This window comes from Xiphophorus hellerii, chromosome 6 (genome assembly GCF_003331165.1).
Source record: "Xiphophorus hellerii strain 12219 chromosome 6, Xiphophorus_hellerii-4.1, whole genome shotgun sequence".
NCBI classification, from domain to species: domain Eukaryota; kingdom Metazoa; phylum Chordata; class Actinopteri; order Cyprinodontiformes; family Poeciliidae; genus Xiphophorus; species Xiphophorus hellerii.
The window spans coordinates 28,349,043-28,365,465 of record NC_045677.1 but is presented as its reverse complement, the minus strand read 5'-3'; the positions used below and the strand labels follow the sequence as shown (position 1 = coordinate 28,365,465).

General features: G+C 37.4%; 2 protein-coding genes across 5 annotated transcripts in view; one reads left to right on the top strand and one right to left on the bottom strand.

Moving 5' to 3' along the window:
• Window positions 1–482: 482 nt before the first annotated feature.
• On the top strand, window positions 483–9,701 carry stard3nl (STARD3 N-terminal like). Of its 3 annotated transcripts, none has more exons than XM_032564597.1 (9): window positions 483–657; window positions 4,268–4,593; window positions 6,701–6,778; window positions 6,861–6,938; window positions 7,218–7,271; window positions 7,892–8,009; window positions 8,088–8,186; window positions 8,319–8,386; window positions 9,059–9,701. In XM_032564597.1, the coding sequence occupies exons 2-8, from the start codon at window positions 4,393–4,395 to the stop codon at window positions 8,381–8,383; spliced, it is 693 nt and encodes a 230-aa protein (XP_032420488.1). In that variant the 5' UTR covers window positions 483–657; window positions 4,268–4,392; the 3' UTR covers window positions 8,384–8,386; window positions 9,059–9,701. The 3 variants fall into 3 exon arrangements, with proteins under 3 accessions (XP_032420488.1, XP_032420490.1, XP_032420489.1); XM_032564599.1 differs by having other exon boundaries at window positions 8,319–8,406; window positions 9,057–9,701; XM_032564598.1 differs by lacking the exon at window positions 483–657 and adding an exon at window positions 1,071–1,136.
• A 4,870-nt stretch (window positions 9,702–14,571) lies between these two features.
• Window positions 14,572–16,423, bottom strand: part of LOC116720930 (solute carrier organic anion transporter family member 5A1-like) — a 30,858-nt gene continuing 29,006 nt past the window's right edge. For both annotated transcript variants that reach the window (XM_032564423.1, XM_032564425.1), the window contains 2 exons: window positions 16,215–16,279; window positions 14,572–15,496 (listed from right to left, as the gene is read on the bottom strand). In XM_032564423.1, coding sequence (XP_032420314.1) covers window positions 14,835–15,496; window positions 16,215–16,279 — 727 coding nt within the window. In that variant the 3' untranslated portion in view covers window positions 14,572–14,834. The remainder of the gene's footprint in view (window positions 15,497–16,214; window positions 16,280–16,423) is intronic.

Sequence of the window (16,423 nt, the reverse complement as noted above, 5' to 3'; positions counted from 1 at the left end):
GAATATAATTAATTTTCTAGCAAAATAAAACTGCCTTCCAAAATTTAGACTAGAAGAAAGAAACAACCTCATTGTGATTCATTTAAACAGCTTGTCTTGTATAAACAGAACAAAGAAGACATTTTGGTGTAAAGAATGTTTAGTATTTTTGGGTTCCACATAGATTCATATAGTGCATAATCACCTCTGGTTCCTCCTTTCCTCTGACTCCTCCATAAAGTCAATTTTCTTTTAATTACCTCCTTATAGTCCATCTTAAAACAGTCTCTCTACCTTTTTTTAGAGTTTATTTATATTATATATTCATATTTTATTCAACAAACACATTAAACAAAGTAAATAAAATATAAAATAAATCAACAAATGAATATATAGCAAATAAAAAAAGAATAAATAGGCAATAAATAAGTGATATTTATTCTCCACCAGAGGGCTCTGCCGCTTGCATTGAGGCCGTTTCCGGTTCCAGCTGCAGACTTTAATTCCCAGAATCCTTTGCTCCAACCTGCCTGCTAGCATGACTTCCATCCTTCCAGAGTAGCAGACGAAGAGGAAACAGATGACTTCTCCGCCTCCCCGCGCCTGAAATCAGCCGCAAAAACACGTCCGACTGTTTTATCCAGAGAACATTAAATCCTGTCTGAGCGTCTCTAACAGGTAAGAGTTGTGACGGAGTCAAATATTAGATTTAAAGGAAACCCGGAGGACGCTTTCTTGCTAGCTAGTTGTCAAATGAGCCCAGTGATGCAGGTAAAAACGGCCGGAGAGCTGATCAGGGGTCGTTAATCTCATTTTATCTGTTTATTTAGTCGCTTTTTGTTTTCCTACCTGGCCAGGTGACTCAGATCAGATGACCCTTTAAAGGGACATTCCGAAGTGTTGTGTTTTTTTAGAGGCCTTGTCAGCTTGTTTATATCCGTCAGCTGCTGAAGATGTAAATAAACCTAATTTTTAAACCTGATGTAAAATATCTGGGTCTATATAGACTTTCAAAGAGTTTGTTTACATGAATACTGAAATCACAGTTTTAATTTTATAATCTGTTCCCTCCCAGTAAAAATGCTTTGCAAGGTTCCTGGTTACCTGGTAAACAGGTGTGTCCAGACACATCCTGGAAGGCTGAGTCGTGAAGCAACGTCAGTATATTTCATCTTAATTTACTACATTATTACAATTATGTTAATGTTTGAGGCTCTTCTCTTGTCATGTAGTTATCTCTTAAAGCAGGGATGTCCAAAGTGTGGCCCCGGGGCCATTTGCAGCCCTCTGTATGGTTTTGTTTGGCCCGTCGGTCCACAATTCAAGAATGTAGCAAATTTCAATTTGAGATTTTTACAGACAAATATTTTTTTAATTATATTTATTTACCTGCCATTTAAAACAGCAACTGTTCAAGATTGTGTTGGTATTTTGGATCGAATGATTTACAGATTCCTTTCCTACTTATTAAAATATTTTCTTTATTAAAATATCGTCTATTTAGTATATTATTGTCCACAGTCAATTTCTTAATAAATAAATCTTTTCAGTTTTAATTTAAAGAAAAAAATTAAAACATTTTGGCCCTAATGTCACAAAGTTTGGGCACCACTGTCTTACAGTATTATTTCACTAGCATTTAATAGAAAACTCTTAAGGTAATAATATTAAAAGTAAAAATCAGAGCTGTTGTACTTGTTGTGTTCTTCCTCCTCCATCCAGTTATTTTTATGTTTTTCTGACAATCCGGTTTTGTTAAAGTAGCTGCTTGATCAAACCAGTTACACCTGCACTACCATCATCCTTACTGGGATTGTTTTCTCCTCAGATGTTTTAGATCAGTGTTTGTTTTAGTGCAGCGTTCCAGCAGCTGAGGTTATTCAGAGTTGTCACCAGAGCAACTCTTTGAACTCCAATGTTTTTTGTTTTATATATATAAATCTCTATGAGCTTCTGCTCACTCTTTTATGCTCTTACTGTTTTTGGATATGATGGTAGAAGTTTTCTTTGACAATTTCCTTCAGTCTGTCTGAAGCCAGCACCTCTGGGTAAGGTGCAATTTGGAGGTGTGTGTTGCTTGTCACACACAAGCCCCTCTCCTGACTCATCTCAAAAGCTGCTACAAAAAAAAAAAATTAAAAATGTTTGGCTTTTTTTTATTATTAATGTTCCTAAAAACTTATTTTTCTCTCAAAAAGTTCACATTTGTTATGTTGTGCAAAAATAACATGGAAATAAATATCCATACTTCAGTCTGTATTTTCTAGCTCGTCTTTATCAACCAACCTGCAACTGAAACGTTTTTTATTAGCCACGAAAGCTCAGCACGTGTTTTAAGACTGAATGCAGCCACAAATGAGAAGTTGAGAGGTCATATTTCCTGTTGGTAGAAACGAATTCATCACATGAATTCATTAACAGTAACTTCCCACATTGGGGAATATTTAATTAGGTCATCAGATGCTGGGAAAGCTGCTCACCGGTTCTCTTTCTGAACGCTTGTCTCTTTTCAAACTTTTTCAAATTATCTGAACGCGTTAGAATAAAAGAGTCCAACTGTGATACTTTGTTAAATTTATAACATGTTTAAAATTAAAAATGCCTGAAATATTTGTGTCAAACCTCAGCAGCTCATATTGCAGCTTTAATCAACCATAATTTAGCAAATTTGGATCCATAATATTGATTTATTTTCTATTAAATTAATAAGATGAATTTTGTTGGCCATGTCAGAGTTAAACCAGTTAAAACGTAACGTTGCTCTGCGGGCTGAGAGGGACGAAGAGGAAGCTACAAACTGACTGTTCATAATGTGAGAGAGAAGATCAAAACCGTTTTATTGCTCTGGTTTTATCTCACTGGTTCAAGATCTGGGTTTGGATCATGCAGATCTCGATAGGTTTTGTGTATTATTGCTATTATATTTATTATATATATATATGGGACTTTTAAAAAAAGTCTTTATTATGCAAAAATTTGAAGCTTTTGTCTCAGATTTTTTGCAAAATGTGGGTTTTGTGAACCTGAAGGAAACAGCATCATAAGCAAAAACACTGTTGGAGTTTGAAACATATTTTTTGTTACTTTGTATGAAAACTGCTAACAGTTGATGCAAAATTACAGCTAGTTTCACTTCCCCAAGGCGCTGAGCAAATACAGCCGAGGAGTTACAGCTTCACTAATAGCTTCCTGAGTCACAGGAAAAGATACTTTCATTGTTCATGTAAAATATAAATATTCCAGCTAAACTTGGTGAAACTGCAGCTTGACGGTTTGAGGAAATTGCTGTTAAAGGTTATATTTATTTAAGGTTAAATTAAATAACAGAAAAACATTATCTGAGGTGAAACAGTAGCTATGATTGCTGTATTGGGTTTCTGTATAATTATGTGTTTTAAAATATTAAATCAAAGAAATGACTCACTAGTTTTATTCAGAGTATAAGGACAGTAGCAACATAAGGACAGTAGCAGCACCTTATATTTTGAAACAGAAGCCGTATTTGTTCCAAAAATTAAAATTTTAAGCTTATTGCTGCTGAACAATTGTTACAGCAATGATACTTCTGTTTAATAAAAATCTTTAATTTTAGTAAGAAGTTAATTTCAAGGACTAAACTATAAAGTTTGAAATATTCAACATATTTCTCTTGCATTCAAAGCTATTACATGTTTATTAATTTTCATATGTAGTATAGAACTCAAACAGAAACTGATTAAGTAAAACTAGAAACATTTGTTTGAGGGAAATGTACATCACTAGTTTTAAATAAGTTTTCAAGCAGAACTGCAGCAGTACCTCTGTCTCTACTGTAACTCTGACAGATGATATTCTGTTTCTTTTCTATCTAGAATTTGCAGTGGTTAGCGAAATGTTTCTAAATTTAAGATTATCTTGAGACAAAATAAGATATTTGAACATTTTACCTTAATTTGAGTTGATTTTCTTTAGACTAAAGGTCTATAATTGTCCCTGATCAAGTGGAGTTTACTGGACTGTAAGGTGGGAAAACACAGTCATTCAGTATTTAGTCTCAGAACGACAGATACTAACTGTAGGTGGGTTTTTGTTGTTTTTGCATGTACACTAAATTGTTATTTGTATGAAAATGGAAAAATATCCTCTGCTTATCACTGAAATGACTAAAAGAAAACATGTTAATGTTATAGAGCATGGAAGGGGACCAAGGACACATCCCTGTGGTACACCACAACTCAGCTGAACTATGAAGAATTTAAATGTACACTCTGACAAAAAACTAATAAATGTAACATTTTTATTCTTCCAGATGCTGTGATGCCGTTTTCCTCCACAAACTGACTGCGAACCGCCACATGACCCACCGCTGCCGCCTGTGAGAGCGCCGTTCTGAGCAGTGGGCGGGGCCTGTCCTGTCCGGGGGCGGGGCCAGCGATGGACAGCAGGTGCAGCAGCGTCGATTCGCGGCTGACCGGCAGAGGGCTGGGGTCGGTCAGCAGCACGCCGCTGTCTGCCAGGGTGGAGTCGTACGAAGCCGGGGAGAAGAAATGCATCTCAGACGTCCGGAGGACATTCTGCCTCTTCGTCACCTTTGACCTCTTGTTCATCACTCTGCTCTGGATTATTGAGCTAAACGTAAGACAAGAGTTTTTGCACTGTGTGTCGGAAACACTGCATGTCCTAAAATACTGATTTTAAACAAATTATTTTGTTGTTTTTGAGCAAAAACTTTCCAGAGAAACTTTAGCAGATTTAAAACTGCAGCTTAAATTATATCCAGCTAAACTGGAGTTAATTATTGACTCCCAGAAGAAAAGACGTTATTGCTATAAATGATAATATTGTTGCTTTAAAATCATTTTCAAGTAATACAATGGCAATGGCATAATAATACAAGGACCTATTCTCAAAGCTCATTTTAAATATTCAAAATAAATAAACAGAAACGGCAAATAAAAATAATTATGAAGTTTCTGTAAACCAGGTTGTCCAAAGACCGAAACTCAAGACTGAAGACGTTTGTCAGTTTTTGGTAGAGAGAAAATAAAAAAAAAAATTGTATTTATCATGCAATTAATAGATTTATTGCTTATTTGACAGGCCTACTGTTAATGTGTTGTTGTTGTGCAGCAAACATTTTCAAAGCTTTTTAACGTGGAACAAATTGAAGAATCACTGATTGTAACTAATCTTGCAGCTGAACTTTGAAAAACCAAAGCGAACGATTTATAGTTCAGTTCTGCTGCTTTCTAAAATGGCTCCATGCAAATTTTATGTCGTCTGAAACACATAAAACCTTCAGAGTCAAAGTCACAGGAGCTCATGTTGTAAAAAAGTCAGTTTATATAATTAGAAGCCATTTTACTAAGTAAATAATTTACTTGTCACACATCCAGGAACAGGCTGAATTACTGTCTGCCTTGTTGGGTTTATAGCTTCGCTGTAAAAACTGGAGCTGCAGATTTGGTCGTCTGACTGGGGTTGGATAGAAGGAGGTCAGGGTTTCTGTGGAGGAGCAGATCAAGGTCAGGCTTCTGCTCAGATTGAGGAAATATTTGGGATTTTTTCCTCAGACTCTTAAAAAGATCCAGTTACAACTGGTTCAACCTCCAACACTGAAAAAAACTCAAAATTACTTCTTTTTTTGATTTGTTTGGACGTCAGCAGTGACTCATCAGACCGAAGTGAATTTACTTCTGTTATAAACAGTTTTAGTGACTTTTTGACCTGCTACTTCCTTTTCTGACATCAGAAGGGCGGCGCAGCTGGTGGCTCTGCTGCCTTGCAGTAGGAAGGTTCTGGGTTCGAATCCCGGCCTACAGTCTTTCTGCGTGGAGTTTGCATTTCCTCTCTGGGTACTCCGGCTAAAAGGATAAAGTCCCCAAGATGCTGAAACCAATAACTGGATTAATTCAAATGAATCCACTATTGAAATAATCAACTAATTTAGTAATCAATTAATCATTAACTGGAGCATTGGGACTCAAACACAGACCGTATGCTGAAAGAACGACTCACTCAGAGCAGAAATTAAACCAAAACTGTACAAAATATATGTAGATTTTACAAAAAAAGTATTTAAAACTTGTTTGTCTGTAAATATTTTACTCAGAGTTTGTTTTCACTTCAAATTCTCTCAAATAAATTAAAAATAAAACAGAAACATTTTATTAGAACATTTTGCTTTCCAAGTTTTAACTAGTTAATCTGAAAACTAATCCGTAACACTGTCAGTGTTACGTCATGTGAGCTTTTCACATGCTGCTGTTAGAAATATTATTTTATCTGCAGATGATTAAGAGTAAACTAAAGGAATGTTTGTTATTGCGTTTTAGGCAATAACATGTTTTTCTTATTGAAAGAAATATATGTATTTGCGTATTTTAATGTATTTCTAATATGGTATAAAAAGACATGGGTGGCTTAATTAAAAATCTGCAGAATGTGTCAATGTTTGAATCCGATTTATCGTCTGAATGCTCCAACTCTTCAGTAAAATAATTTAGTTGCAGATCTAGATGGAAACATTTGCTCTGTTTTGAAAAGCTGCAGACTTTAAAATATATTTACTATTAAACATGTTTATCATACTTTCTAATTAGGGTTTGTTAATTTTTGAGTGATGCTTTTGGTTGGAGCCAAACTTTTACATGTAATATGATGAAAATATTAAGAGTGTTTAATAATTTAACATAATTTTATTGAGCAAAAACCCAAAAGGTTCCCGTTTCTCCCGCTGCAGGTGAGCGGAGGCGTTCAGGCGCAGCTGGAGAAGGAAGTGCTGCACTACGACTACCATGCCTCTTTCTTCGACATTTTTGTAAGGCCGTCTCTAGTTTTTACTCTATTTTTTATTTTATTATCTTTTTGTTTAATCTGACTGCCTGACTCCTTGTTTGCAGCTGCTGGCCGTCTTCAGGTTCGCCGCTCTCATCCTGGCGTACGCCATCTGTAAGCTGCGTCACTGGTGGGCCGTCGCTGTAAGTGTTTCTGCCTTTAGGCCCGTTTTTCATTACTTAAACTAGAACAGAATCAGATTATTTTACAAAACATATATGGAGAAAAGATCCGAACAAACTAAGTACAACTTTGTTTTTTTTAGCCACATCTAAAAGGAAGTGAAGATGTTTACGGCTTTTGTGTTTCATATTTTCTATATTTGTTTATTTTATTGAATTATTTTAATTTTAAGTTCCTGCAAAAAGCTTGATGGATTCATATACATATTACAGACTGTGTGTGTTTTTCTCATTGTGCAGATAACCACTGCAGTCAGCTGTGCGTTCCTGATTGTTAAAGTCATTTTATCTCAGGTAAGAGGAAGAATAAAGCTGCTGCTGCTGCTGATCCAAAACTTCATGCAAATATTTTTAGAATGAATTGATCAGATATTAATACAATATCAGGTTTATTAAAGAGTCTGTTTCTATTATGACCTGCTAAATATTTCCATCTCTGCTGATCATGGGACTTATTTCAGTTTTTACCAAAGAAAATCTCAACCTTTATTAAAGCTCGGTGTTCACCCACCTATTAAACTGATTTAAATAAATACAACATTTTATATTCTAAAATATTTAGATTAAGCCGTAAGACTGACATTTTATGACCATTAACAAACATAAAAAAACTAAAATCCTGGACCTTAAAGTGATATTAGCTCAGACAAATCTGAATCTTCCACATTTTATGAAGCAGCTTATATGTTTGTCCAGATGCTAAGCTAACAGTTAAGTAGCCTTTTGCATCAGTGCTGTATTGGAAGCCAATTTGCTTTATATTTTGTGGAACTTTCAGATAATAAAACAGTCAAATCATCTAGATTTTATGATGAATGTTAACAAAAAAAATGTATAAAGTTGAGTTTAAAAAAATTCAGTAAACTGAATTTCTGATTTCCATAAACGGTTTGTTGGTTTGTTTGTGAGCGCAGCTGCTCCTCCAGGGCGCCTTCGGTTACCTGCTGCCCATCGTCTCCTTCATCCTGGCCTGGATAGAAACCTGGCTGCTCGACTTCAAGGTGCTGCCGCAGGAGAACGAGGACGAAAGCAGTGAGTCTGCTGGTCAGCCGCAGATTAACAACCTGAACTCCATGTCAGACCTGCTGACGACGTTTGTCCCGTCTGCAGGATATCAGTCGTTCCTGGACGCCGTTGAGCGCGCTCCTCTCATGGGTCCTGGTCCTCTATCCGACGGGCAGTTTTACTCTCCACCCGAGTCTCTAGCAGGTCACTTATCCTAAACCAACATTTACTTCTGAGAGAAGAACCAGAACTTTCCTGTAGCCTCTTGAATGTGGTTTGTCTTTCTGTTAAAGCCGTTTGGATCGTCGCAGTGACTGTTTTCTGTCCTGTTTTCAGACTCTGATGAAGATCTGGAGGATAAACACGACCCAGAAAAATGCCTGATCCAGAAAGTCTCCTAACGGGTAGAAAACTCTTCCTGCAGCAGATAAAGTGTCTCTGATGTTGAGCTGATCTCTGTGTGGACAAAAACAGCAGCGAGACTCAAAAAATACAGATTTAAGATGTTAAGAAGGAGGATTAAAAGTTTAAAACCAAAAAATAACAGCCAGATGATGTTTGATTACAAATTACAAAACTCAGATCGTCCAGCAGAGAGAGACCTCTAGTGGTGAGAACAGACCAGTGTTCCCAATGCTCCTAAAGCTGTGGTAGCCACACTTCTTGCCAATTTAATATGCAGTTTGTTTTTTTTCCATGTAATATTTTAATGCATCTGATTGGCTGCCAGTCAAATTGATCAAGTAGTTTTAATCCTCAAGCCAGAAATGGAAAAAGTTTTGACAAAAAAGAAGAAACCGTTCTGCTTTCCTAACAAAAGATGGGATTGAGGTGGAAAAATGATCTGGTAATTTATTTGACATCAGATTAATAAAGTCATAATAAATATAATCTGATGAAAATGTTCCACCACAGAACTCATTATCAGCTAAAATCAGACGATACAAGGCAGCATTCACTGATTATTGATGTATTTTTAAGATTAAATGTATTCAATTGAGGAAAAGCTGCTTGAGTTTGACCTTTAAAAGGTTAAAGTTCACTGGATGAGTGGGTTTGTTCTGCTCGTTCTTCAGGTTTTCCTCCAGCCTTAAACGTCCTGCTCCTCTCTGGACCTGCAGTCAAACATCAGCCTTCTGCACACGCCGCTGCTCAACGCCGTCCGAGTTCTGCTTCCAGACGGCTTTTTGTCTTTGGACGCTTTGAGGGAATTCATTTTTATACAAAATTAACTTAAAGTCTGGTTGAACAAAAAGATCTTTTTTTTTTTTCTGTTTTTAAAAAGAGCCTTTTCAGATTTCAGCCATGATTCACGTTTTGTTTTACACGTTTTTGGACAGCTTGTCTTAAATTTACACCATGTTTACTGTAATATTTGGTTGGTTTTGATTTTACTGTGACATAAATCCTGTAATTGGGTGAAGGAATGAGTGAAGGACCAGTTTGTAGCAGCAGAACGAAGTCTGAACAAGCAGATCACTGATTTAAAGAGACTGAATAAAAGTATTTAAGGGAAAATGAGCCACTTGAAGGAACCTGCACTGTATGTATCATATATATATTATATATCAAACTGCTTTTAAAAGCTGAGGAGGAAAAGTTGGAGGAGGAAAAAGTCAAACAATGTAATTATACACGCCTTGATGCATGCCATCCAAACTGTTTGGTTTTCATGGAAAGCTTGTCTGTAAAATGGAACCAATAAAAGGTGAAACCTTGTTTTCTTTTGTTTGTGACACTTTGTTAGGATCTAATGTGGGACTGTTTAGGTGAAATAATTTCCTGACTTCTAAACAAGAACAGCATGTTCTTTTATCTTTCCCATTTTGAATAGTGGTAAGAAAACTGTCAGTGACACAGGAAGTCGTTGAGTTTTAGATAATTGTTTCCAAACACAGGGTCGTTTTTTTCCTCAACTGAATTTTCAAAAATCTTTAGAGACTTTGAGACTAAAACAGGGCAGCTGTTTAAAGACTTTAAAATAATTAAATACAATTAAAACTGGTTTTCTGTAATACTGTTTTATTCAGTTTGTCACATTTTTAATCAACAGAAGTCAAGAATCGGAGGCAGGTGTGAACATCCGCATCCTGCCTCTCATCAGTGCTGCGTCAAAAACACTTTTCTCCAAAATAAATAGGATGCTGACTTCTTAAAAAAAAGAAAAACTACTAACCTACGTCTGATCCCTGATCAGTCTGGAAACGATGAGATGAACCAGAAACGACAGAGAAAAATTTGACTTTTGAGGTGCAGAACGTAACGTTGTAAACCTTTGTTGTTGTTTTTATTGATGAGTTTTCAGACATGAGATCCTTCATCCTGTGAGCGTCGTTTAAAAAATGAGACATGAGCAGCTGAAGCAGTTTAAATACAGACGTGACAAAAGTTTCTATTTCCTGCTCTTTTCTACACGAAGACAGTCGTGCTGAACATTTTACTCCATTCTGCTTCTAAAGTGTCACTGAAACTAAGCATCAAGTTTCATTTTTTCTTCTTTTACAGCATTATGAGATGATCACTGTCTCAGACACGACAAAAATGCTCCATCAGATCTTAAAATCTCCGGTTGCATTGAATGTGACATTCATCCTGCGTCTGTGAACAAATATGCATCAATGTTTAGATTCATTTTTTCTGCATTAAAATAAAACCAGAAACTTTTTAATCCAGGCGGAACGCTGAGCTCAGCAACACGTTGCTCCAAAATAAAAAGTTAGAGACATTTTGCAGATTTTTGGTTAAAATCTCAACTTGCAAAAATGAAAAGTGATGCAGAAACATTAATTTTAAACAAAACAATCAGCACAAAACATGGAACAGGTAATTCTAAAGGAATTAAAACCCTAAAGGGGCAATAAAATGGTGCAGATGCATAATGGCTGATTCACAACAAGCAGCTGCAAACCTTCATCAAAACAGCAGAAAATAATTTAAATATATCAAACTCAATAAGTTTGTCTGATTTTTAATAAGGCAGAAACTAAAAATTGGAATTTAATTTAAACATTAAAACATGTTATGGAAATGAGCAGAACAGACTTTTCCAATAAGAGAATCTAAATTTATATTTTTAAAATTGTTGCTGTAAAAATTTGATTTTTAAGGGTAAAGTATGAATATCTGTTCATTGTCCTAAAATTCAGTTATCAAGATCAAGAAAATATCAGATTATTAATCAATATAGAACCTATTGCAAAATGTCCAAATAATGAGGAAGTAATCATGATTTTGAATATTTTATTTAAAAATTATGTCGATTTGAAAGTATTTTTTAAGTTCTAACTTTCTAAACCTTAATTAATAAACTGCAGTTTTCTGTTCTTCAGTTTAAAACTAGTATAAATGTTTGAATTATCATCAGAAGCTTCAGATTTAGATATTTATCTGCAGTTTTCTGTTTCGAAAGAGCTGGACTGAGTAATGAATTTATAAATATTAAAAATTAAACTGTCTTTACAGCAGGAAAAAGTATTTTTATCTCCAACTGTGCAGCGTCTAAACAGCAGTCTGCATTCTCCAACTGAATCTTTTGTTTTTAGACAAGAAAACTTGCAGATAAATTCAAATGATAAATGTAAAACAGATTAGATGTAATTCTGCTGATAATCTGCCTGCAGTTCCCAACGTGACCAGCAGGTGTCCTCAGAAAACACTTTATTTAGAGATTTGTATTTCCAGAAAATTTTAAATGCTGTTTTTTATTTTACAGACAAAATGCCAACATTTAACTCATCTCATAAATTTCACAAATTTGTTCTAAACTTAAAAATCTTAAAATTTATGGTTGAGTTGTTCAGATTTCCTTAAATGTGGCACATTTAGTGGATCCAGTTCATTATATTTCCACGCAAAAAAAAGTCACCCGGTGCTGATAATTTAAAAGATTCAGATTCAGAAACATTTGATTACATATGATGTTTTAATTTAGTTTTGATTATCCTGCTAATGTAGGGATTGTACTCAGCAGGGGGCGATGATGGACCAATGGTGCACCTTCAATTTTAGGATTTATAGAAAATGTTTGCAACTAATAACAAAATTAATCTGTTTTTGAATGATTTACAACAAAAAAAGAAGAAACAAAATCAAAACATTAACCTTATCTGGGCCTTGTGTTCACAAATCAATAAAATATCCAATTAAATTTCAGTTGGGGCTTTGGTAAGGAAGCTAACCTACAGGCGTGATTTTTATCTAACTGTTTTTAAATCAGCAGTTTCTGCCTGAAGACTTCATGACGGAAAACTCCATCATCTCTTTCAGGCAGACGGATCCACAGTTTTTACACCAGAAACACTGAAACATGTTGGAGGAATGTGCCGAGGAATGAGGTCCGGACTTTGTTCATGGTTCCTGTTTACACCTTCAGCAGGAGAGAGCCTGAGGAAGTTCCTGTTACAGCTGGGAACACTGGGATTCTGCTGTGGGAAGTGGGACAGCGTGGAAAGATCTCAGAGCTGCAGCTGCTAACCTGGAAATCTCTACAGCACGTCCCTCCTGTCTAAATCACTTCAGGCCGAATTTCTCTCAACTGTTTTTGAAAAACATATTTACATTTTTTTTTACCGTTATTAAAAAGCAGAATCGTTTACTTTTATGACAATAATTGCAAAGAATCAGTTCCAGGCTGGTCTTTACCTGTAATTTAGAGACCATTTAGATTTAAATGTGATTTTATTAGATAATATTAAGCAGAAACATGTGAATAAAATTCTGAATTTAAAGTTTTGCAGAACAAATATTGTGAAGTCACCTGTGGTGGGCACCACAAGCTAAAGAGCTAGCTACGCTAACACTGAAACGCTAATCAGAAACATTAGTTCCACTAATGCTAGTGCCACAAACTAACATGGTATTTAGAGGAAGCTAATGCTAACACGCTAAAGTCAGTGACCCAGCGTAGCATGTCGCCCTCTTCAGGATGACTGTTGTGATTCTTTGGAACAAATTTTATAGTTTTTATAGTTGCTGAGTTTTGCTAACTCTGCTGCTGATTTTTGTCGGCGGTTTGTTGCAGATCAGATTTTAAAGAGCTTACTGGAGAGCTGCAGTACTTGTAAAAAGTTTCTTTAAGAAAAATAGAGGTGAGGGAAAGAAATCAATGCATAAATTATTTCAAAATAAGAGCATGTAGATAAACATCTACATAAATGAAGTTCATAAACAAAACTTCAATATAAAAGTTGAACTTTATTCGATTAAACATTTACAGAACAGCTAGATAAATCAGAGGTTGAGAATTTATCCAGAAAAATTAATTCAGGGGAAGCTATGCGCGCTAGCAAAAATGCTAAACAAGAGAAATTAGCTCTGCTATTAGCGCATTAGCAGATTAGCAAAAGAGTGCCCACCACTGTCAGTTACTAATTTTAATACTCTTTAAAAGACTAAAACAAAACCCTGTGTATAGCTTGGCTATGCTGATTGCTTGAATTGAATTTTATTTTTATTTTGGTCCTTGTATATTAAAGAACGTATAATATTGTCATAAATATACCGGATTTAGCAAAATGCTCATTTCCTTCTGTAGTCCCTCCGAGTGATGAAGCTGTTGTTCACCCGCTGAGACCAAAGAGCAGAAATCGGCCTGCAGGTGGCGATAAAGTTCAGCTAGAGCAGAAATGAGGTGGTGTGGTGAGGAGAGCATCTCAGTGGAGCTAAACCTATTCTGCGATCACTAGCAGCGCCGGAGTGTCATGAAGAGGTTTCTATATTTACTTCCCTCCAGAGGAGAGCGGTGAAGTGCAGCGAACTGATGCAGAGAATTTAATCTCGTTGTTTCAGACATTTTTCTTGTCACAGCTGAGAGAGACAACTTGATTTGGAGCCACATGGAGATCAGCTGCTTGTTTTCAGTGCATCTGCTGCTGTTCTGTCTGAAATATCTCAGCTATTTCCTTCCTGGAACTGGAGGAGAAACGCTGATCCTGTTCAGGGTGAGCTGCTTGCTGGGCTGCTGAGACGTACGGATGGGTTGTACGGAGCAACAAAAGGCCCGACCGACCCGTTTAAAACAGAAACAAACATAAAGCTGGACTCTAAACGCTGTTTTCAAGTAGCACCATGCCATCGGTTTCCAGTTCCTAACACTGAATCATCCTGTATCACATTTCCAGGAGTTTTTTTTTTGTTTTTCTTAGACGAGGACGAACATCGCTCGCGTGACGGTGAAGAAATGAAGAAGAAGAAGAAGAAGACGGAGGAAGTGAGGAGAAAGCTGAGGTATCCGTTCGGGAGAGTCCTGCAGTCTGATGGGGAGATTTCTGCTTGTTCTGTTCATGTGAGGATTGAGGCGACAGAAGGCACCAGTAGCCAGGGCGCACTGCAAAACAAAATCTTACTTCTGGTCTGGTTTCTAGTGCAAATATTTTAGTGCACTTTAAATAAGATAAAAATAATGTTTTAGCAAGAAATATGAGCTTACTTTAAGTCAAAAATGTATTAAAATTGCAGGAAAGGTTCTTACTTGCAGATTATTTCACTTATAACAAAACATTTTTCCCATATTATAAGTGAGATAATCTGCCAATTTTTTCCATCAAAATTAAGGAATTAAAACCAGCTCCTATGTCTTGCTGATAAGTTACTTATAAGTTAGTTTTGTCTTATTTTAAGAGCTAAAAATATATTTGCAACCAGACTAGAAACCAGACCAAAAATACTTGGTAAGATTTTGTGTTTTTGCAGTGTTGGGGGTTTATGAGCAGTGAACCGCCGTCCGTCCAAACAGCCGACTGAGCTTTTCTCCATGTCACAAAGAAATCCAGCAGATTTTTCTCTTCTTTTGTCAGAAAAGCTCAAAGCTTTCCGCTCACTAAAACATGTGGATGAATCTGGGCCTCCGGTGGTTTAAACCCGAACTGAGACGTGTTCCAGCGAGCGGGCCGGGCCCGGGGCAGGGGCCGAGGCCGGGGCAGGGGCCGGAGCCGGGGCAGGGGCCGAGGCCGGGGCAGGGGCCGGAGCCGGGGCAGGGGCCGGGGCAGAGGCCGGGGCTGGGGCCGGAGCCGGGGCAGAGGCCGGAGCCGGGGTAGAGGCCGCGGTCGGGGCCGGGGTAGAGGCTGGGGCGGCTGCAGTCGGACCTGCAGGGGGAGGAGTTATTGCTTTCAGCTCGTTGCCGGGGCAACTCTGCGTGCTGACGCCTCGGTTGAGGGCGTTAGCGGCGTGTGGCGCGGCGGGGTCGGTGCGGGGGATGTTGACGGGGCAGGAGCGGGTGCGGGCGTGGCCCTTGTGGCCCCCCGGGTGGCACACGAGGCTTCCCACGGTGTCGACAGGCGACAGGTGGCGCTTCAGCCAGCGCTCCACCCGCTCCTCCTTGTACTTGATGGAGTACCAGGTGAGGAAGATGAAGAGGAAGCCGAGGAACTTGAGGCTGGCGGCCAGGCCGAAGTAGACGAAGCGCAGAGAGGTGACGTCGTACTCCCAGCAGGAGCCGTGAACGCCGCAGTCCTGCTGCCACAGCATGCAGGTGGTGTCGATGACGGCGCCGAAGTAGATGGGCGTCGGGATGTAGGCTGGGAGGAAGAGGAAGATTCAGAAACCAATTTTTCTTTTCAGACGGTCTAGAGATTCTGTTTGAATTATGTGGCTGACGAGAGGAAAACACAGAAGCTGCGTTTCATAACTGCACAACTTCAAATTTTGAAAATAAATTCTCCTAAAGGAAACACACCAATTTCACAAAAGTTCTCGTTCTGTTGATAAAATGTTATGATGCTATGATGAGGTGGTTTAAAATGTGGTTTATTTTGCAAGAGAGTCACATGATCGACAACCAAATGTTACCACTGATGGAAACCACAAAGAAGAAAACAGGAAGTGGTGGGATAATCATTGCTTGCATGTTTTTAATGTCTTATCAGGTGATCAAACTTATTCATGTGTGATTTTATCTCTGTTACTTATTTCATGGAAACACTGCAATTGCAAAACTGATTTTTCGCCATCAGAGGAATATTGACAAAGATTTGCAAACATTTGTAAAGGAAAAGCAGCTTCTGTAAATAAAAAGATTATTTATTTAAAGCTTTGCGTAGCCGCCTGGCTTTTTCTTAAATAAAGAAATATCAAAGTATAATCTAAAATTAAATTTTACAAAAGAATGAAGCAGATTAAAATACATTTTTTAGCATTGTGAATCGATTCAGGAATTATTTCGTTATTTATGTGAAGAGAAGACAGAACCCAACAAAACTTAACCAACAAGAAAACAATGAGTTTGTTTTTGCTCACCTAGAGTCCTGAGGAGAACAAACTGCATCCCCAAAGCGAACGGTCGCTCCTGCTCTGCAACAGACCTGCAGCACAAAAACACAAAAACGCTCAGAAATGTAAAAATTAAGAAAAAAAACAAGAAGCAGCGCTGTGTTACACTGCAAAAACACACAATCTTACCAGTTCTAGTTCCACTGTCACGTTATTTCACTTATTTTCAATATTAT